This window comes from Peromyscus leucopus, chromosome 7, assembly GCF_004664715.2.
Source record: "Peromyscus leucopus breed LL Stock chromosome 7, UCI_PerLeu_2.1, whole genome shotgun sequence".
Lineage (NCBI taxonomy): Eukaryota > Metazoa > Chordata > Mammalia > Rodentia > Cricetidae > Peromyscus > Peromyscus leucopus.
Window position 1 is genome coordinate 10,105,001 of NC_051069.1, and position 22,502 is coordinate 10,127,502.

General features: G+C 53.2%; 1 protein-coding gene across 1 annotated transcript in view; it reads right to left on the reverse strand.

Moving 5' to 3' along the window:
* Itga11 (integrin subunit alpha 11) overlaps positions 1 to 22,502 on the reverse strand; it is a 101,340-nt gene that overhangs the window by 6,764 nt on the left and 72,074 nt on the right. Inside the window, exons 13-24 of the mRNA XM_028867101.2 lie at positions 18,728 to 18,868; positions 18,239 to 18,442; positions 16,237 to 16,367; positions 13,949 to 14,115; positions 12,725 to 12,867; positions 11,472 to 11,582; positions 8,682 to 8,767; positions 6,722 to 6,929; positions 5,238 to 5,336; positions 4,686 to 4,762; positions 2,582 to 2,671; positions 1,141 to 1,231 (exon numbers count right to left, since the gene is read on the reverse strand). Coding sequence (XP_028722934.1) covers positions 1,141 to 1,231; positions 2,582 to 2,671; positions 4,686 to 4,762; positions 5,238 to 5,336; positions 6,722 to 6,929; positions 8,682 to 8,767; positions 11,472 to 11,582; positions 12,725 to 12,867; positions 13,949 to 14,115; positions 16,237 to 16,367; positions 18,239 to 18,442; positions 18,728 to 18,868 — 1,548 coding nt within the window. The remainder of the gene's footprint in view (positions 1 to 1,140; positions 1,232 to 2,581; positions 2,672 to 4,685; positions 4,763 to 5,237; positions 5,337 to 6,721; positions 6,930 to 8,681; positions 8,768 to 11,471; positions 11,583 to 12,724; positions 12,868 to 13,948; positions 14,116 to 16,236; positions 16,368 to 18,238; positions 18,443 to 18,727; positions 18,869 to 22,502) is intronic.

Sequence of the window (22,502 nt, forward strand, 5' to 3'; positions counted from 1 at the left end):
ACGGACAGGATGGGTTCTGGGACCCTGGAATATGCTTAGTGGGCCCTGAGCCTGGAGATCAAGGAAGGACCTCTGCTGCCACAGAGTCCTCTTGGCCAGAGGGGACTTGGTGGATACTAAGAATGGAGACGATGTGGTCACTAATCAGGGGAGGATGTCAAACTGAGTGTGTGTTGTCTACCTGGCAGGAACACATTCAGGGGACTTCAAGCTGGGCTTTGGGGACTGAGAGGCTGGTAGATGGCCCTGGGCTTCCCCTGGATCAGCTCTGTGGCCTTGAGCAAGATAAGCCATGTGGGTGTTGGGGTGCAGCCCAGTTTTCAGTCATCAACCTATTCCACCCCTCACACAACTTCAGAGAAGCTGACACTCATTTGCGGGGTGAGGGAACCCCGGGTCTTCCGAGGCAGATGCTGTTCCGTGGCTCCCTAACTCTCTGTGACAGAGGCAAGATCAAAAGCCACCCTTCCCAGCTTGCCTCACAGCTAAACACCGTGTTATGGACGTAAGAGGTAACTGCAGATATGGGATGAAGCTGCTGCTTTTTTGTTTTTTCAAGACAGGGTTTCTCTGTGTAGTCCTGGCTGTCCTAGAACTTGCTCTGTAGACCAGGCTGTCCCCAAACTCAGAAATCTGCCTGCCTCTGCTTCCCCAGTGCTGGGCTTAAAGGCGTGTGCCACCATTGCCCTGCTCAAGGAAGCTTTTTACCAGGAAGGGACGTGCTTCTCTCCCTTCCTTACAGCCTGGGCCTAAAGTGTGGCGGATGAAGCTGCAGCCATCTTGGGCTGGGAGGTGAGGCTGGCCTTCTTATGTCTGGGATGTTCTTAGATCCTGAATGACTCTGGAAAGCCATCAACTCTTTGTGGAGGGAAGTAAGCCCTGGCATGTTTAAACTGCTGTTCTTGATATTTAGAATCTTTTCGGTACACCCTAATCTCTCCCCCCAGGCCAGCCTGGATGTCTTTCACATGAGCGTGAAGCCCAGAGACGGGAAGTAACCTTCTACAAGCTGTGCAGTAGGCCAGTGGCAGAGCTGAGGCTGAGCCCCAGGACCTGCAATGATTCTAGGTTCTTCCCCTCCAACTGGGGTGCGGGGGTGCTCAGTCCTGCCCTTCACTCCCAGGTGCCCTCCAGCCTTACCTTGAAAACACAGTTGAAGGAAGGCCCAATGCCATCATATCTCTCCAGGGAGCTGTTGGCCTTGACCTCATAGTGGCTCAGGCTGCTGCTCCTGCAGAGACAAAGGAAAAACCACCGTGTGTGGGTAGTCAGCGCTGACCAGATGAACAGGTAGAGGTAGAGAGAGGCAGGCAAGTGGCCACTTCCTGGGACCTCATGTCTTAGGTGGCCGCTAGGGGCGCTGTGTTGAGTAGAGTTCTGCTTGGTGGAAATGAGTGCTCAGGGCAGACAGCTGTCTGCTGTGTGGGTGGACATGAGTCCGAGAGTCCCAGGTTGGGCACCCTGGCCTGGCCTCTCTGTCCATGGCAGGGCTTCTTTGCAACCTTGCCCCCCCCCAGTGCCCTCCCACCCCGTGTTTCTGTTATGCCCTCTTTTCTCTGTTGGTGGTGGCGGAGGACTTCCCAGTGGACAGGGGCTGCTTAGGGGGTACAGACTCTGCCTGGTACCCTCTAAGAGGGGAGGAAGATCGGGCACCGTGTGGTCTGGGGCCCCGAGTTCCTTCTCAGTGACAAGTGATGTTGAGAATTGCTGGTGCAGTGGTAACAAGAACAGATTGACTCCTTTTCTCCTTCCTCCCCCCTCCCTTCCTTTCTTTTTTTGTTAGAGAGTCTCATGTAGCACAGGCTGGCTCACTATAGGATACCCTGAACTTCTGATCTTCCTGCCTCTACCTCTGGTATGCTGGGATCCGAGTGCTGGGATTATGGGTATATCTGACTTATGTAGTTCTGTAGGTGGAATGGGGGATTATGGGTATATCTGATTTATATGGTGCTGTAGGTGGAATAGGGGACTATGGGTATATCTGACTTATGTGGTGCTGTAGGTGGAACAGGGATTTATGCACACTTGGCCAGCACTCTACTAGCTGAGCTACAACCCTAGACTGACTCTACATGTCTCTGGTTTCCAATGCTGTGCTATATCCTCCAGGCTAACTAGCCCTAGGGTTTCTAGATGATTCTCCTGTCTCTGCCCCTAGGAATTGAGCTCGTGTTCCTAAGCTTGCGCAGTGCTTTCACCCAAAGAGCCATTTCACTGGCCCCACATAGACTGACTTCAAAAGAAGATTCACTTTGAATTAGGTGTACATATGTGTCTGTGTGTGGGTCTGTGAATGCAGGGCCTACAGAATTCAGAAGGGGTGTCACATACCCTGGGACCAGAGTTACCAGTGTGGTTGGGAGCCACCTGATGTGGGTGCTGGAAACTGAACATGGGTCCCCTGGAAGCCATCTCTCCAGCCTGCCACACGGACTTTGAAGAGTTCTGTCTTTCACTTCTCCCCCAGCCTTGTGTGTTGGGGGACCTCCTCTTGCCCCCCTCCATGCTTGTTCCTGCTAGCTCAGGCCCCTCCCTCTTTCCCTCCCTCCCTCCCCCAGAGGCGGCACATCTAACTCACCTGGTAAAGAGGACGTCTGCTTCATATTTGAGGTGGAAGTGAAGGAGGGCCATGTTGTCATCAGTGGTGCTGTCCTGTTCATGACTGTCACTACAAGGGGGGGTGGGGATCAGAGAGGACACTGGCACAGGGACTCTAGAAACTGATGGGAGGAAGTGTTGGCTTCTCAGGCTGCTGAGTTATGATCAGGGCCGTCAAGGGAAGCCGAGGTGTCTCCTAGAGCGTGGGCCAGTAGGCAGGAATGGGTGCCAGCCCTCTCTGGTAGTTCATGGAGACCCCCTGGCTGTGCCACCTTCTTAATGCACCTCCCCAACTGCTGTGCTAAAGATGACAAGGGAATTGGGAACAGGAGAGAGATGAGCCTTGAGGAGAGCCACCTACTCTGCCCTGGGAAGAATAGTGGGTTTTACTTCGGGGAGCTCACAGATCCTTGATGGCACAGGGCACAGCTCCCTCAGGACAATGGGTGACTATGCCAGGAGAAACTAAAGGGTGCTGCTCAGAGGCCCCTGGAGGGAGCATGGTCCAAGGTACTTCCACCTAACAGTGCAACACCAAGGAAGGAACCCACAGAGGTTAAACCCCAGGATTTCGGCTAGTACACGAGATAAGTTCTACTCTCCAGTTCTTCTGGGGCTAGAAAAGGGGTCCTCAGAAATACACTGACATCTATGTCCCTTCTTGTCCATTCCTGGTTTACAAATGCCCAGGAACATTGCTGTGTAAGTGTGCTCACTCTTGGTGAGAAGAGGCGCCAACATACGAAAACACTTCACAAACTCTGTCGGGTGTTGGTGAGGAGTCTGTGGACATGTGGGCTTTGGTTAAGCGTAGCCAGTGGGCAGCACAGGCTGGGGAGGGTTGTCCCCGGCCTGCCTGTGATGGGGCAAAGCCACTGATGTTTGCTTTGCCTCAAGGTCTGTCTGTCTTTCTTCCTTTTTTCCTTCCTTTATTTTTTATTTTTATATTTATTTATTTATTTATTTATTTAGTTTTTTTTTTTTCAAGACAGGGTTTCTCTGTGTAGTTTTGGTGACTGTCCTGGATCTCGCTCTGTAGACCAGGCTGGCCTTGAACTCACAGAGATCTACCTGGCTCTGTCTCCCGAGTGCTGGGATTAAAGATGTGTGCCACCACCGCCTGGCTCAAGGTTTTACTTAGCTGAGGATTTTGGCTGCTCGAGGCTTCCAACCACCTAGAAGCCAGCCTGTCCTCACTTCTTTCCTCCCTCCTCACAGAGGTAACTCATGAGAAAGGAATCAGCTTCCCTGCTGGCCTAGGGAGGTTCACCCACCAACTTGGAACAAGCCACCTCCAGGAAACCTGAGGGACAGACAGACAGACCCACATAGAGGAAGAAAAGTTCTCTTAAAAATGGAGAAATGCCCAAGGAGAGTGTGATGGTTTGTACTGAAAGTCAATCAGTCAGGGTGGAGAATCACCTCTGGTCCTGGCTGTGAAGGGTTGTCTAGATTGGCTTAACTGAGGTGGGACACCCACCCTGAATGTGGGCAGCACCATCCCCTGGGCTGGGCTTTCTGACTGAATCAAAAGGAGAATTCGATCTGAGTCCAGGATTCTCCTCTCTCTGCTTCCCGGATGCAGATGCACAGAGCACCAGCTGCCTCAAGCGTCAGCCGGCATGCCTTCCCCACCATGATGGACTGTGTCCTTAAACTGGGAACCCAGACAAACCCCTCTTCCCTGTAATTGCTGTGTCATGTTTTGTTACAGCGATGAGAAAAGTAACTTAAACTGAGAGAGGGAACCACTGAAACCAAGAGAGGGACCACAGGGGCACAAGGCGAGGGGTGGGGCTAAGCGTCTAGCTCCCAGTTGTGCTGTTTACACTCTGTGTTGTTGGAAGTCCACGCAACCTCTGCTGACTGTGGAGGGCTGCTGTGTGGACTGACGGATGACCCGAGGGGGTTCTAACTGACTGCTGCCTAAATCTCTCTACAGGTTAAGGAACAGCCAGTGCATCACTTGTGGTGAGCTGCAGGATAGTAGGGGGGTACACCCCCCCCCCCCCCCCGCTCAGCTTGGGTCAGGGAACAGGTTTGACAGTGGGATGCTGTGGGCACAGTGAGGGAGGGCAGCTGACCTGCCGGCACCCAGCCGGATCTGAAGATGGTGCAGGAACACGGACTTGCTGAACTCGAAGTCCAGACGGAAAGCCACCTGTGGAGAAGCGGGCCTGAGTGGGGGGCACTGGAGGCGTGCTGGCTCTGGCCTGCCTCTGACTATCCTCAGAACCCTGCAGAGAATGGCTGGAGGGGGGATGGGGCTGTAGAATAAGTGAACTGGGGCCACCACAGGTGCGTAGACAGCAGCTCCCCCACAGAGGTGTCCCTCCCCCCACTTTTTTTTGGGGGGGGGCAGAGGGTTATGTAGCCCAGGCTGGCCTCAAACCTGCTGAGTAACCAAAGATCGACGTTAACCCCTAACCTCCTGTCTCCACCTCACGAGTGTTGGGCTTACAGGCGCGCCCCAGGGCTTTGGCATGATAGGCCAGCACTCTCCCAACTGAGCCCCAGCCCCAGCAAGGAACTCTACTTAGAACTCCCCACAAGCCTCCCCCTGCTCCCTGGGCCTCTGTGTGTTCCCCTGCTCTAGGTCCCGGGTCCTGCCCCTCCCTCCGGCCCCCGGCCCCCACCTTGGCCTTGGCCCTGAAGAACGGGTAGCTGACGTTGCAGACTTTCTTGTGCAGCCGTCTCTCCTCATTCACACACTCGATGCTGTTATCTGACTCATCCTGGGACGGGCAAGGCAGTGAGAACCAGTCAGGCGCCAGTCCTGGGGCTCACTGCATGCCCTCTGCAGCCAGCCCCTCACCCCACCCCAGAGATGACCCAGCCACTGGCCACCCACACCTGGAATGCTCCTCTCTGACTGCCTGAACCACAGTGGGCCTGAGGCTGAGGCCAGGTGTAGGTGGTTCAGACTAAAGGCACGAGGTGACACAGGGGAGGGTCTTACTGAATGGATAGGTTAGTAGACAGGTGTTCAGGTGTATGCCGCGTGTCCCATGTGTCTGGGGAACAGGCTAGCTTCACTCAGGCTGTGGACAGTGGCTGGGCTAGGATTCTAGGATTGGCACTTAGTCCAAAAGGTTGGAAGCCACTCCCCAGGCTCCGACCTCTCTGCCTCCTCAGGCTCTGAGGCTGTCTGAGTGGCCATCAGCTTTTTTTTTTTTTTTTTTTAAATGGAAGAGAGGTCCTGGAACCACACAATTATATTGCCTGGACTCCAGCGACTTTGTGTGGACAGCACTATTCCATATCTGGGGTCCTGGGCTGGATAATGGAGGAAACAAGCTGAATACTAACATTCATTTCCCTGCTTCCTTGTGGACACAGTAAGATCAGCTGCCCTACCATCCTGCCATGACGGACCGTTTTCCCCGACCATGCTGCCACGTCCTCCTAAGGAGTCTGTGTTGAACGTGCATTGAGTGTCAACATGAAGCAGGGGGTTGTGAGGGAGCAGGACACAAGTAGAGGTAATCCCAGGAAGGCCCACAGAGTAAACAGAGGACCCAGGTGGGAATGGACAGGGCATCCTGGGAGGCAGTGGTGACTTGTGCAGGTGTGTGTGTGTGTGTGTGTGTGTGTGTGTGTGTGTGTGTGTGTGTGAGACATCAGGGTATCAGGGTAAGAGAAAAAGCAGGTGGAGACCTTGAATGTGACAATTAGAGATTTGTCATGAAGGAGAGAGGAATAATGGGGGTCTGATCTTTGTGGGTATGTACACATTGGTGGCACATGCGTGTGTGCGTGCGTGCGGTGTGCGTGTGCCTGTGCGTGTGCCTGTGCGTGTGCGTGTGCGTGTGCGTGGTGTGCGTGTGGTGTGTGTGTGTGTGTGTGTGTGTGTGTATGTGTGTGTATGTGTGCTCCCAACAAGGGCCAGGGTGGCATCCTCAGGTGTTCCTCCCACAGTCTGAAAAGATGCAGACTCCCTGGTTACCACAGTTCCCAGCTCTGGATGCATGCTGAAGCCCAGAGGGAGCTCTCAGAGCTACCTACATACAAACCACCACTGAGGACCCCCAGAGGAGGGACAGGACGCAGCTCTGTCAATTAACACCTTTACTCCTCGGCCCTTGGCCTTGGCCGGCTGGCCAAGCAGCCGGGGTCCTACCTTCTGGATCAGGCTGGCAAACTGCAGGTTTTCCGACTGGGAGATGTTGAGGACGGTGCTGTAGGCGTTCTCTCCTCTGTTCTCCAGAGTGGCCTCCACCGCCACCCGGCGACGCGTGCTCTCTATGATGAAGACGGTGGTGTCGAAGGACAGCGTGTAGGTGGAGCAGTCCTGTGCACTCTTCCTCAGCACTCGCTGGCAGTACTCCCTGTGGGAAGAGGCCGCCGGCTATCAGGCAGGCAAGATGGAGGATGAGGGCTGGAGCTGAACCTCAGGACTGGCACGGAGATAGGGAATGGGGCATCTGGCCAGCCTCTGCCCGTGGGAACAGCCACGGAGAGAAGGAGGCGGATGGCGGGCCTGCAAAGAGCTGATGCTTGCAGCCTACAACCTGCACCAAAGCCCCCTGCCCTCCAGTCACAGGCTGTACCTGCCTCAGCTCTCTCATTTGACCACACTAGTCACACATGATCATCACACTTCCCTTTTGGCTTTGGCTACCAGGAAGCTCAGTGCTAAATCTTGATTACTTACCTAGACAGGTAGCATATTCCTTTATCCTTCTATCCTGTTTGGATGTACGATTTCTATTGGCTGTCCGTATCCTGACATTTACATTTTTATCTCATTGCATAAAAGTTAAACAAAAATTACTGTAAGTTTTGTTTTGAAAGTTAAAAATGAGCTTATAAGCTGGGCAGTGGTGGTTCACACCTTTGATCTCAGCACTCGGGAGGCAGAGCCAGGTGGATCTCTGTGAATTTGAGGCCAGCTTGGTCTACAGAGCAAGTTCTCTACTTTACCCGTGTGCGAGTCTGTTTCCCCCAGGGGGTTGTGGGTACTGTGTTTGGCCATGCCACGTGGAGGGCAGAGGACAATTTGAGAGTTGGTTCTCTTCTTTTACCATGTAGGTCCAGGGGTCAAGCTCAGACCATCAGAGGCAAGCGCATTTACCCATGAGCCATCTCACCAGCACCCCTTAGAACCTTTCCCTTAGAGGGACTAGAGAGCCCTGGTGGTCGGTCAGCTGGGGAACTCCATGCCTTGCCAGGGTCAGGGGTTAGAGCACAAGACCAGAACTCGGGTTCATCTCTCTCCGCCTTCTCTATCTTGTGTCATTGTTCTTTGCTTGTTTGTTTTTAAATTTACTTAATACATGTGCACATGTATTTCTCCTGCATGTATATCTGCATACCGTGTGTATGCCTGATGCCCATGGAGGCCAGAAGATGGCATCATAGGCCTTGGAACTGGAGTCACAGATGTTTGAACTGGGTCCTCTGAAAGACCCAGTTCTTAACCACTGAGCCATCTGTCCAGTCCTGTTCGTTTTTTTTTTTTTTTTTTTTTTTTTTTTTTTTTTTTTTTTTTGACAAGGTCTCTTCTCATTCTGGCTGGCCTGGAACTCACAGGCACCTGTTTGTCTCTGCCTCTCCAGTACTGGGGTTAAAGGTGTGAGCTACCACACCTGAGCTCTCCTCCCCACTCGCTGAGCGGCTCTCGGGTAGCCCAGAGTGACCCTGAGGTCACTAGGTAGCCAAGAATGCCTTGGATTTCTGACCACTCCCCGAGGGCTGTCCCCAGGCACGGGCCGTCACGTGTACTTGATGCTCTGCTCGGGCTCGAACCCAGGGCTTTGTGCATGCTAGGCAAGCACTCTTCTCCACTGAGCTGCAGTCCTAGCGCCCTGGCTTCACTTCTTGTCTGTTTAGCAGCTTGGGCTCCAGTGGAAGAGTTCCATCCTCGAAGAAGCTGGAGAGGTTAGCGTAGACTAACGATGCTCATTTCAACAGAGCAGCTGAGGCCCGCAGAGAGGGAGGGGACTTGCCTGAGGTCACAGGGGAGTTAGAGCTCAAGCTCTATCTATCTAAAAGCAGTTGTACTGGGACAGTCCAGCCCTGAGGAGCTCCAGGCCACCAGCAGAGAGGGGTCAAGGCGTGTGAGGCAGGGAGCCACTCACATGGCGGTGGGCAGGTCGCTCCGAGCATCCAGGACGAGGTCAGGGACACAGTGCTCATCCTCATTACAGCCGTTCCAGAAGGGCACCTGCAGAGAGAGCCAGTGCGGGTGACTGGAGAGGGAACCATGGCCTCCAACCCTGGAATCTAGAGCCCCCGCCTTTGTCTCCCCACACCAGACGGGGCTCTGCCTGCCTTGCCATCCCCCAACACACCTCCTTGCTGACTCCTTCACCCCTGCATAGACCCCCCCTGCTCTGAGAGCGAGCACTCAGCCAGGCTCCCTCTCCCAGCAGCACAGTTAGTTCCAGTCAACAGAAACTGCCCATCTGGTGTGGGTAAGGCGCTGGAGAGGTAGGCTGAGAACCACACGGCATCTGCTCTTGCGTGGTGGGGATGACGGACGTGAACTGGCAGCTGTAGTGTGCACTGTGCAAAAAAGGGCAGAAACATGAGGACCAGAGAGGCAGAGGGAGGACTGGGTCTCTGGGCCTGTCTCCATTCAGGGAAATTTTCAAGGTGGTTGACAAGGAGTCAGAGTTCCGAAGCGCGGCCAGGAAAGCTGGATGCACCAGGGGGCTGGGAAGTACAGAGGTCCTGAGGCTGAATGCAGGAATGACTCCCCAGTTCAGCCCCGTGTAGAGAGGCCAGGCGGAGGCCAGGCAGAAGAAATAAGCAGCCATCTGTTCCCACGAGGCTTTGGGTCACTCATCCCTGTGTACCTGAAGAGTCAGTGAGCACTCTGGAGTGGGAGGGCCCTGCTGGACAAGCATGCTAGGGGAGGTAGGTGGATGGACTGGGAGGGGCCAGGCTGGAGGCAGAGAGACTGGCTGTGACACTCAGGAGGGATGAGGATGGCATAGGCTTGCCTAAGGTCTCAGAGGTGGGGTTACTAGGACCTAGAAGCTCTTGGGGCTGAGGGAGGGTCCCTGGAGTGTTACCCGATTCTTTTTCACATTCTGCAAGGTAGACAGCACCATCCATTCAGAACCCTAAGATAGGGTTCAGGAGCTTGGCTTTGGGGTGTGTGCCCTGTGGTTCATCTGCAGCACAGCTCAGTAGAAGCTGGGTGCCAAATCCCAGCTCAGTGACAGTCACGGCCATCGGCAGGGATGCAGTCTTGACCGGGAAGGGGTCAGAGGTGGGGTGGGGTGGTGGGGACAGGAGACCTGGTCTCATTCTCAAAAGACAGACTGGGCCCTCGTTTTGGACACACTGTTTAGGGACCCAGTCTATGTGAAGACACTGTATACTCTTCCCTAAGCCTGGGCTGGGGTCCTGGTGGTTCAAGTCTCCAGCCAGCCATTCAAGGGGCTCGCAGAAGACAGCCAGTCCTCAGAAGTTCCAGCCAGGTGGTGGAGAGGGATGGCTACTGCACTCAGTGTTACAAACTGGCTGGACCCAGGGTCTTGCGTAGTCTAGGCTGGCCTGGAATTTGCTATGTAGCTGACAATGACCTTGAACTTCTGATCTTCCACCTCCTGAGTGCTGGGATTGCAGGCCTGTGCTGGAGAGGGAACCTAGGGCGTTGAGCATGCTAAGCAAGCTCCCTGACAACTAAGCCACACTCCCCACCCCCAGCTCCCCATGAACCGAGTGTGGAGGTGCACACCTGTAACTCTAGAACTCAGGTGGTGCCGACACGACACACTCACGACTCTGGCTCTACCTACCCTTCACCTTTACCCTACTGTATCTCCCTCCCTCCCTGGAGACACAGCCAGCTTTCCTGCCTTTAAAGCAGGTCCTCCCCAGCTCTGAACTCTGAGTCCTGACTCCTCTAAAGTCAAGCCCAAAGCTGCCTCCTGCAGGAAGTTCCCTGTCCACTATCTGAGGTGGCTCAGGTCCTCCATCTCGACCTGGGGTCAGGATCCTGGGGGCATCAGGGTCCTGGCCTGGGTGACTGCACAGGACTCTGCCTCACGGGCTTCACGAGTGAGCTCTGTGCATTCATTCATTCCCTTGTAAGCAGGCTTTGTAATTATGGTGTTAGGAAAGTCAGTGACTGGAAACAGCTTCCTCTGCCAGTGACTCACTCAGTAAAGAGGGACAAGGAGAGCAGACAGGCTTGGTGGGAGGCTGGGAGGGGCTGTGGGAGTGTGGGCAGGACAGTGGGACACTCTGCCCCTGACCCGACAGTCCTATCCCAGTGCTGGAGAAATAATCCTAGCAAGCACTTCGAGGCTGCGGGCTGGACTTCGCTTGAGTGCCTGGACTTCAGAAGCTCCAGGTTTCTGAGTGTTGAGATGTGATTATCCTCTTCCTAACTCTTAGGGCCCAATGTCGCCTTCTGTAAATCCTGCCTGCTCTCCTAGTCCACTTAGAGAAATGAGGAGACTTCTTGGGTGGACTTTCCAGGGAGCAAGCACCCCAAGTTATTAATAGGGGATCCAGGTGCTCCTAGAGCTGGAGGCTAGACGGTGCTGAGGGGCAGGGCCTCTGCCACTGGCAAAGAGGAAGCTTTCCTTTGAGATATTTAGTAGCAGGTAGGGAGAGTCCATCACTGTTAGTCACTCAACAAACACAGAAGCTAGCTCACAGTGGCGGAGTCCTCTTCTGCAAATGAGGGAGCGAGAGCCAGAGGTCACAGGTCTCTTCTGGGGCTCTGAATTTCCCCAGGAGCCTCAGAGCTTCCCTGTGCAGAGGACATGGGATCCCCGCAAAGGAGGCGCGGCCTGCCTTTACTAGCTGTGGTTCAGGACAGGAGGCAGGAGGGTGAGGGAAGGACTCCTCTGTACTCATCACACTACGGGTGTGGAGGCGGGTGTGTTTGGCGGAGGCGCGGGACCCACCGACACTCTGAGCGTGGTGGGCCAGCCGTGATCTAGCATGGGGCCGTGGTCAGGGTCCTCTAGGGAGTACTCCACGGAGAAGGCCACTGGCTTCACGTAGTCGGCCGTGTCCTGTGGGGAGAGGAGGGCAGAGTTCAGAGAGGGGAGCGTACCACTTCCTGGACCACAGCTCCAGACACAGAACTTCCACCCCTCCAGGCTGGGAGGAACGCAGCCTGTGGCCCTCAGGGTAAGCCACTTGGTGGACAGTGGTTCCTGCCAAGGTCTGCAGATGGAAAGTGCATGCCAGGTAGGAAAGCGGATGCCACTTCAGTGTTTTGAAGTTTCACCACACTCCTGTCCACCCTTCAAAGCCCCAACTCTCCGTGGATCAAATACGTTGGTCCTTGAGGAAGCCTGGCAGGCACCTTCCTCCCCGCTCCAGATCTGTTCCTGCTGGCTTCTCCCATGGCACTGAAGCCAGATTTTACTCCACTCTATAGCCCAGGCTGGCCCCAAACACAATCTTCCTGCCTCAGGCTCCCGAGAACTGGGATCACAGGCATGTACTACCATGCCCAGCTAAAAATACATCTGTGTGCCTGACTTTCTTCCCCAGCAAGGAATAGTCTAAAAACCTCTTAGCATGGCCCAACCATTATGATATGGCCTTATAATGCTGAATGAATGAATGAATGAATGAATGAATGAACATGAGCGAACATGGGAACAAGGCAAGGAGATTCAGTTTGTCCTGACTATGGATGACAAATGACAGGTGCACTCCAAGATGTCTAAAAGCACCTGTGCCCTGGTGCTGTGGTCAGCCCACTTGGTATTTCTGTATGGAGGGTTTCTCATTCGGTGATGGGCACCAGGCTGCCACCTCTCTTGGGATGCCACTGGCCTAGGTGCCCATGCCTCTGCCTGCCTTACCTGGTCTTCATCTCCAGCCTACCCTGTTGTTCTGACTTTCTAGCCCTGGGTGGTAGTCCACTCTTTCCCTCACCTCCACAGACGACCTCACCTCCCTGATTTCATCCCTTCTAGATGTGACCGTCTGGGAAGGCAGGGATTTGTGGTACAGCCATGAGGGCTTTTATCTGGGCCCTGAGGAGGGGTACTGGCCAAGGCTGGCCACACTGCTCTGCGGCTGTCCACTGAGGGCACGGACCTGGCCTGGCGCCAAGGGGGCTCTCACTTCCTACAGCTGTTCCTCCACCCTGTACCCTTCTTGTAGGGCTTAGGGTCTGCTCACAGGCTGCTGGGCTCACCAAGACGTGGAAGTTGATCCTTTGGCAGTGTTCCTGGCCAGAGGAGAGTAAGACAGCCCTGTTGGTGAACTGGTCTCCACCCTCGTCCAGATGTGCCCGTGGCATGTACCGCCTCTCGTCCATGGTGGCATTGTACCTGATGCCTGGGAGAGAGGAGGACAAGACCAAGCCGGGGCTTCATCCCCATCCCAGACTGTTCACCATTTAACCTCTGGGCTGGCCTCATCCCTCACAGGCAGCTGGAAGCTACAGGCTTCCATACTGGGAGCAAGAGGTATGGTATGGAGGAAGGAGCCGAAGAGGAGGAGGAAAAGTATAAGACCAGTGGGAGGAAGGGAGGGAGGGAGGGAGGGAAGTGAGCCTGGCAAAGAGGAAAGGGATGGGGCGAGGCTGATGCTCAGCACTGCTGACCAGTGTCCTCAGCCCTCCCTCCAACACCCTGCCTCACACCACCGGCCTGGGCCTTTAGGAGCGTCTCCCAGGGGCTGCTCATGCTAGGGGTGCTCCTCAGACCCATGTCTGTGTTCTGTGGCCTGAGGCCCACAGCCCCTCTCCTTTTAGCCCACAGAAATCTGGCAGTCAGGAAAGGCACAGTGTCTCCTGTCCCCTTGCAGCCCTCTGATGGCTGTAGTCCTGAATCTTCTCTGTCATAGATGGAACTCCCGAGAAGAGTGCCCGGCCACCAGGCCGGGATGTGTCCTCACCCCCCCTCCCCTTTTTCTTCTTCATCTGGTTTTGTGCCTCATCACTGGAAGGGATGCTACCCGTGGTCTCTATTGCACCTGTCACTTCCAGGGCTGTGTGGTCCAAGAAGCAGGGACCTAAATCTAACCTGAGGCAAAAGGAGAGGACCCTTCCCAGGTCCATGCTCCTGTTGGTCCCCGGCTCCCCACTGCTGGCTCCAGGTTGGCTCCCCAAGTCTACCTGACTGACTCCCAGCCTCCTCTCTGTAGTCTACTGCCTGCCTTTTGCATCCCATTCAAAACATGCCCAAGCGATGTTCTTCTGTCCCTGTTCGTCAGCTCTGCCCACTACCACTCCTGCTCTGCCAGGAATCCCTTGAAAGGAGAGCATCAGAGGAGAATCCAGCGGGCCTTGAAGGTGCCCCAGGGTGTGGCCTGGCACTTAGAACCCATTTCAGGAAAGCCCCAGTCTGTGAACTAGAACAATCACAAAGCCCACAGAGAGATTGGAGTGGCTGGCGGCCCAAGGAGGCTGGTTTACCGACGGTCGCTGTTTGGAAGTGGGGTGCCAGGAAGATGGGCACGAAGCAGAGGAAAGCAGCCAGACAGGTGGCATCCCTGCCATTGCGCTTGCAGTCCTTGTGGAAGATGTTGATCTTGGACGGCTCGAAGTGGAGGCTGGCGTTGATCTGAACCACCGGGCGGGCCCTGGAGAAGACAGGCAGGTGAGCTCGGAAGGGCTGGAGTTCTCACTGCCTCGCTGGGACCCAGGGACAGAGGTACAGACTCAGATGGGAGTGGAGTCTGTAAGACCTCCCTAGAGGACATGGTGTGGTGAGTGGGGCAGAGAGACCTCAGGAAGCTACAGGATGGATTGGCCAAAGAGAGAGGGTGGATTTCCCTTTATCCTTCATGTCTGGTCCAGCATGTATTGGAAAACACTGGAGAGAGAGGGGCTGGGGAGACGGCTCAGGGGTTAAGAGTACTGGCTGCATTTCCAGAGGACCCGTGTTTGATTCCCAGCCCCCACACGTGTGTCAGCCCACAACCATGTGTAACTACGGTTGCGGGGGTCTGACACCTGCTTCTGGCCTGCATGGGCACCAGTGTACGCATGCTGCACAGCCATACATACAGACCAAACACTTATGAAACATAAATTAAAAAGAAGAAAGGAAGTACTGTGAGCTGGCCAGCCCAAGGCTTTCTCAGAGGCTCTTACCAAAGGACAGAAGGAACCAGCTCTGTGTCCTGGCCCAGGAACAGACTTGACAAGGCCAGTCTGGGGCTGAGGCCAGAGCTTTGAAGGAGTTTCCGGTACTGGGAATTTGGCTTTCCCCCCGGAAGAGGCTGTGTGCTCTAATGCTCTTGAGGTACCGCGGGCTCCTTTTGTGCAACATTGCTTGACTAGCTTCCCACACAGACTTCATCCCATTATGTGATAATTTCTGCTGACTTCGCCCCCGGAAAATAGGGTAGAAAACACTATGCTTCCAAATAAGCTTGCTCGGCATAAGCCACAGCTTGTGAAAGACCTCCCGATCCCAAACGTATCGGTCCCCTCATCTTCTGATCCCCTGGTCCTCTCTCTCAGGACTGAAGAACAATCTGTTGGTCCAGATCAGGAAGGAACAGTGGAGCAAAGCAAAGAAAAAAGGAAAAGAAACCCCACGTCTGGTGCAGAGGATGGAGCTCAGCTGGCAGTGCACTTGCCCAGCATGCGTGGAGCTCGGGGTTAGACTCCCAGGGTCATGTAGGCAAGGTGTGATGGTGAGATGGAGTCAGGAGACTCAGGAGCTCGAAGCCACCCTCGACTTCACAGTGAGTTTACAAAGCAACCAACAAACGAGGAATCCCATGCCAAGGCTGCAACCCAGGTCACACGAACTGAGTGAGACACGAGTGTGTTTTAAAGCTGTCTCTCAAGTTTAATCTGCACGCAGCACTACCTCCTACAGATACCTTGTTACAGCACAGGTCCAATGCTGTCAGTTGGCACGGACTCCGCAAATCTAATGGGCTCTGGAGTGAGGTTGAGTGGATGGTGCACGGAGCACACTGAGAGGGAAAGACTGGAAGTACAGCCAGACACCGAGAGTGTCAGCGTTTAGAGGATGGAAAGCTGACTGACTTCTTTTTCCTTCAGATTTTATGTTAGTGCGGAAAACCCTAAATAATGAAATGGATCTTATCAGCGTATATTTAAAAAGCTCCAATCAGCCTGGCATGGTGGTATAATGCCTTTAACCTCAGCAGAGACAGGTAAATAGGTGAATCTCTGTGAGCTCGAGGCCAGCCTGGTCTATATATTGAGTTCTAGGCTAACCACAGCTACATTCTAAAAGCAGTAGTACACAAGAAAATGCAAGGGCTTTTCTAAAACGGTGATGTGGAAACACACCCCCCACACACACCACACACCACACACAGGAAATGAAGTCAGAGGGGTTGGAAGAAAGAAACCCCTGCATTCCACATCCATTCTGTGTTGGAGGAGGAAAATGCCTTCTAGAGGAGGAGGCTCAGTGGTCCCTCTAAGTAGCTTGGGAGGCAGCCGTGAGAGAGATGCTGTAGGGGCCAGAGTGTAGGAAAAGTTCTGGGGGGTTGGGGAGGGACAGAATTTGGACCTGAAAGTGGTCAGAAGTCCTCGAACTCTATTGAGAACAGAGATTAGGACTCCGAGATCACACGGGATGGGAGAGGTTCTGGATAAGTTTGGACGACAGTGGTTAAAGTCAAGAAGCAAGGTCCCTGAAGCAGATTTTTGAAAGACTCTACTCAAGCAACCCTCAGGAAAGCCCTCTAGTTGTAGAAAGGAGAGGAACGAACCACAAAACCACAGCATTGCCCAGGGCGCCCACTGCTAGGTCCACAAGCCCATCCTCATTGAGGTCCAGTTGTCCGTGGATGCTGCAGCCGAAATGCTGTAGCCCGGGAGCCAGCTCTGAGGCTGCGATTCTCTGCAGGGAGAGGAGAGAAAGGCCGTGTGTGCTGTGAGCCCAGGTTAGCTCTAGAGGGGACAGACACAGTTCTGAGCTCTGAGAATCTGGCGGCTGTCTCATGAGAGAAACCCCTACCTTTAAAGTCACTGCTTTGGATGAAAATATTATGTCTCAGAATATTCCCCAACAAGGTTTGGTGGCTCACACTTACAATCCCAGTGCTTGAGAAGTGGAAGTAGGATCATGAATTCAAGACCAACACAGGCTACACAGCAAGACCTTGCCTCGAAAATCCAAGGGCTGAAGGTGTAACGGAGTAGTTAAGTACTTAGCTGGAAGGTACAAAGTCATAAGTTTGATCCTCAGCACCACAAAAAATAAACTATTTGGTGAATGTCAATGTATATCACCTGGCAGATTACAAATCCACTGGAGTTTCTACCTTGGTGTATTTATTTGACAGTCTTACTAGTAAAATGTGTAGGCAAATTCTCTAGACTGGATACAACTATTTGGATCATCAGTTCACAACTGTAGTTACTTGCACTGGGCTCTGTCAACAGTCAGGGAAGGCAGAGGGGCTCCCGGGGCCCCACCCTTTACTTCTGAACCATGATCTATTGATAGATTCTGGGAGAGGGACTCGTTGTCTTTTGTTGTGTACCTACTGGTGAGCCATGGTGGGCCACCAGGCTCCAGCACACAGCTCCAATGTCACACAGATGGCCCTGGTAAATCTTAGCTGGGGTTCCCAAAACAAAATGAATAGATATGTATGAGTGAGAGGAGTGTGTGTGTGTGTGTGTGTGTGTGTGTGTGTGTGTGTGTGTCGGGGGGGTGGACAGAGGTTGTAGGGAGGTAAGAATGGTTAATATGCATGGTGCACATATGTGAAATTATAAATAAAATGGATGGACCAGATGTAGTAGCACACACCTTTAACACCAGCTTGGGAGGCAGAGGTAAGTGGATCTCTGTGAGTTTGAGGCCAGCCAGGGCCACATAGGTCAACCCTTTTTCTAAAACATAAAAAAAAAAAAAAGAAAAGAAAAAGAAAGAAAGAAAGAAAAATAAAATTGGGGTTGGAGAGATGGCCTAGTGGTTAAGAGTACTTGTTGCTCTTACAAAGGACCCAGGTTCGGATTCCCAGCACCCATATGTTACCTCACAGCCATCCCCTATATGTCAATTCACAGTCATTTATAACTCCAGTCCCAGGGAATCAGACATCCTCTTCTGACCTCCATGGGCACCAGGCATGCATGTGGTGCACATACATACATGTGGGCATCATTCATACACAAAATAAATAAATATTTTAAAAAAGCCCTGGCTACCCTTGCAGAGGACCTGGAATTTGTTCCTAGCACCCAAATGCCAGCTCATGATGGTCTGTAACTCTAGTTCCAGGGGATCCAATGCTCTCTTATGGCCTACTTGGGCACTGCAAACACATACATGTAGGCAAAACATCCATACACATAAAATAAAAAGCCAATTCTTTTAAAAAAGAGAAAGAGTATGGGCAAAATTATGATGGCTTCGAGGCTGAGCCAAGTCAGATTTGAGCTGGGGTGGGTCTGTTTGTAGCAAAAATGGAGCCCAGGTGGAAGTGTCCCAGTCACAGGGGTTCCTGTTGGGGTAGTGATGTTTGGTGTCTGGGATTTTAGTTGGACTGATGTCGAGGAAAAAGGTGTGTATGGGGATAGGTTGGGGAACACCCTGAACATCAGTGTACCCATGTCAATCTTTCCACTTGAGACAGGCACAGCTAGGACAGACAGGACCCTTCCTGCAGGAGGGCATGCATGGAAACTCAGCCCCAGGAGTACATGGGCGCCACCCACATCCCCCACTTTCTGCTCTACCCAGTCTCCGCAGAGCCCCACCTGTATGGGCTTCTTCAGGATGCTGCTTTGGAAGCCATGAAAGATGTAGATGGCCCCTCTGTGGCTGTCCTCTAGAGGGGCACCCACCACCACATCATTGTAGGAATCTTGGTTGAGGTCTTGAACAGAGGCGATGCATGACCCAAACCGGGCATTCTGGTAGCTGTGGGAATCCTTCAGAGTGCCGTTATAAACAAACCGGTTCTGCAAAACCCAGGCGGAGGAGAGGCTCAGGGAACTGGGCACAGGCTCGGATCCTGACTCCCTCTGCCTGTACCAAGCGGCCTCTCTTCATTCCATTCCCCAAACCCTTCCCGATGACAGGAGCCCAGAGAGTAGAGCCCAGGACAGAGAGGCTCCTGTCCTTCCCGGCTGGGTCCTGCAGGTGGTACCGGCCCTCCTGGGAACCCGGGTTCCCTCGAGGTGGACCAAGTCAGAGTAGGACTCCGATGCCCTACAGAACTGCCTGGTCCCTCCTGGCCACAGTACCTGTCTCAGGTTGTAGACATACACCTTGCCTCGCTCTCGGCCCTCGCTGAAGTACATGGGGGCGCCCACCAGCAGAACATCAGTCACTCTGTCGTCATCGATGTCCACTGAAGTGATCTCACTCCCAAAGTAGGAGCCTATCTGCGGCACATGGATGGGAGAAGGATTGAGCTGGGTCCCCAGGTCTCACACTGACAGCCCTGGCCAGGAACCTGGGTTGTCTTTTGACCTGGAATGTTTGGGGTCCTGGTGAGTCCTCCCTTCTTAGTGCCCACCTTCCCCTTCTCTCCTCTGGGCAGACTTACCTGCTTTCAGGGTACCCTTGTCTCTTTCCCTATCTCAGTTGGCAGCTCCTTCCTACCCTCCTATATTTCTATTACTTAACTTTAATTATGGTTACGTATTCTTCTGAGCAGTGACATATTATAATGACAAAAACAGAACTATTATAATGGCAAAAAAGGAAACTACAAAAAAAATTACGAAGACAAAAATGAGTTACCCATAGTGTCAACATTCAGACACAGCCAGCATGAGTGTTCTACTGTGTTCTCCTCTCCTCTGCTCTGCAGTCTTTACATGGCCAGTTCTTATATATAAAGGTGTTCTTGTTACAACGAGACGGCTCTTCATCTGTCCTGATTATTAGATATAAACCAGAGCCTTTCTCCATGACATATTTTTCCTCATTAAGGCCCCATTTAAAAAATTATTCTTTGAGAATTTTCAGACATGTATGTAACAAAACATAATCCTATCCACTCTCCAGTTCTCCCCTCTAACTCCCCCCAGATCCCCCTCCATCATCTCCCCTCAACATCATCTCTTCTTTCTTTAAAAAGCAACACACTAAGCCAGGCAGTGGTGGCGCACACCTTTAATCCCAGCACTCGGGAGGCAGAGGCAAGTGGATTTCTGTGAGTTCAAGGCCAGCTTTGTCTACAAAGTGAGTTCCAGGACAGCCAGGGCTGTTACAACCTACTAAATCCACTTAGCATTGCCCATGTGTGTACTAGTGGCCACACCCCTAAAGAATGGACTCTCCTTCATTCAGCAAGTATCAATGACTAATAACTCATCAGTTAGGGGTGGGGCCTCATGAGCTCCTCCCCTACCTGTTCTGGAATTGGTGTGTGTGTGTGTGTGTGTGTGTGTGTGTGTGTGTGTGTGTGTGTGTGCTTGATCTTGTGCAGGTAACCTTAGAGGCTGTGAGTTCAAGGTTGCAATAGACAACCGTGATGGATCATTGTTTTGTGATGTGATTGCTGCTGATTCGGAGTGAGCTATGCCCCCTGATGGGTTTAATCAAGTCACAATAGTTAGTTCATTTCCAATGTCGTGGAGCACACTGGCACTCCCATTGCCAATGGTGACTGATGCTTTCTCTTGCCCATCTGAGTGCTCACTCTCTTCGTCTCTGTCCTTCAGTGTAGCACTTTCCACGTGGGTGGGGGCATCCTCCTCCATTCATTAGAGACTGAGGAACACCCTGGCTCTACTTCCACCTCTACCATATGCAGCCTGGTATTGGCCACAACACCTCATTTGTTCCCTGACTGCTCCTCCCCTGCGCTGGGCTCCCAATCCACCTTGTGGTGGCAGCCTGGCCTCTAACCCCTGGCCATATACAACCTGGTGTTTGGGATAAAACTGAAATTCTTTAGCAAGTCACTATAGGATCTGCCTCCCTTCCCAGCCTCTGCTCTGCTGCCCAGGCTCCCAACATTGAGCCTCCCTCACCTGCCTCTTTCCTGCCATTCATCAGCTATCTCTCTTCCCTAAGGCTCACTTCCCTCTCTCTGTTTTCCCCTTTCTTACATCCCCCCTGCCCTGCAGACACACAGGCTTCAGCTGATGCTTCACTTCCTAGTAGAAGGTGTCTCTGACCTCTCCACCCCACTGCCTGTGACAAGTGTGTGCCTTCTCCCCCTAGGGTCTGCTCCCTCCATGGGAGCCTCCTGAGAGTAGGCCCTTGTAGGCTTGGGGATCATGCCTGGCACACAGGATGGGCTCAGTAAATGCTTAGAAGAGGGAACAGCATCTTGCCTGTGGTAGGGCCCTGTGTGAGACATTCTACAGCCTTGGGTTAGCTCACGGGTGCACCATGCTGTGAGGAGGCAGTGTTAAACCCAAGGCTTGGTATGCTGAGCAAATGTCTTCCACTGAGCTTACATCTCAGCCTGGTTTGTTTGTTTGTTTTTTCATTTTACATGGGTTACTTGAAACCCAGAGAATTCCGGTTGCCTGGGCAGGGTCAGAAGCCTGACAATTGCTGGGCCTGGCTGCTCTGACACCAGAAGTGTAATGCTTCTTCTGCCACAACCTTGCTTGCTATGTAGACCAGGCTGGCCTTGAACTCACGGAGATCTGCCTTCTTCTCCCTCCCAAGTGCTGGGATTAAAGGAGTGCACCATGGTGCTCAGCTCAGAAGTCTACTCTTAAGTCTCAAGACTTCAGCATGGGTTGGTGATGTGGCTTTGTAGGTAGAGTGCTTGCCTAGGATGATGAAGTCCTGGGGCTGAGCCACAGCACCACATAAACCAGATGTGGTGGTGCTTGCCTATAATCCTAACACGGGAGGCTGAGGCAGGAGGATTGGGAGTCCAAGGCAGTCCCTCAGCTATGTAGTGAGTTTAAGGTCATCCTGGCTACATTAGACCCTGTCTCAAAAACAAAACAAAAAACCTTTATGAGAATACAAACAGAAGAAAAAGAAAATAATGAGCCTGGGCCAGGATAGGGAAGGGAGAGAGGTGTCTCCATAAAGTAATTATAAGGCAGACAGGAAAAGTCAACTGAATCTGTGGCTTCGGCTGTGTGGGTCACACTAATCTGGGATCTACATAATTTCGCTGCCTTCAGCACTATGGGTTCTTGTTTAGGTGTTGGAGGTGGAGCCCGTCAGGAAAGTCTTGAGTTATCAGCGTATTCCCGGCAGTTCCCAGGTCTAGCCTTTCTTCCTGAAGGATAAGCCCGGAGTGGACTGGATAGGGCTGGATCAGGGTGGATGGGGTGGAGTGGGATGGGGCAGAGTTTGCCGTCTGAACAAGAGGGGCATACCAGTGCCCCATTGGCCTGGGAGAAGGGTAAGAGAACCCTGAACCTCTGTAGCTAGGGCTCCAGTTGATAGGAGAGGAGTGTGTCCTGGTAACAGGTCAGGACAGGAGCCACTGGAGGATGGAGCTATTCTCAGGCTTCAAGTCATTCGAGAAGGCAGCCAGGGCCTGGGTGGGGCTTAGCTGGGGGTCAGGGTACCGAATGATGCTGTCAGTCAGGAGATGCCAAGGCCTGGTCTGAGGGCTGTTGGGAGTTAGGAGGTGACATAATGCAATAGCCTGGGTTCTTAATGTAACCTGGTCAGGAACCTGCTGTAGGATCCGGGAGACGATGTGCTGCTTCCCAGGACCACGGCTTCCTTGGCTGCTGCAGTGATTCATTTTGCTCCCTACCACCAGTGCTCACTCTCCAGAGCCTTCTAATTGGTACCGGAACCATCTGACACAGCCTGCCACACAGCCTGGCTGTCAGCCACATCCCAAGTGGGACAGTGGCACTAGCAGTGAGCTTTACTTCCATGGAAAAGGAAGAAGCCGGTGTCCCTGTGGGTCTTGCTGTGGGGTGAAGGGATGGCACAAGGCAGCCCAAGGAGGGTGACTGTCCTTTCAGGATACCCCAGGGCCAGGAGAAGCCCAGGCCAGGTCACTCTACCCTGACGCTGCCTGGAGCCGCTATTCCTGAGCCCTCGAGGCAGGGACTGACCCGGCAGGCTAGCAGC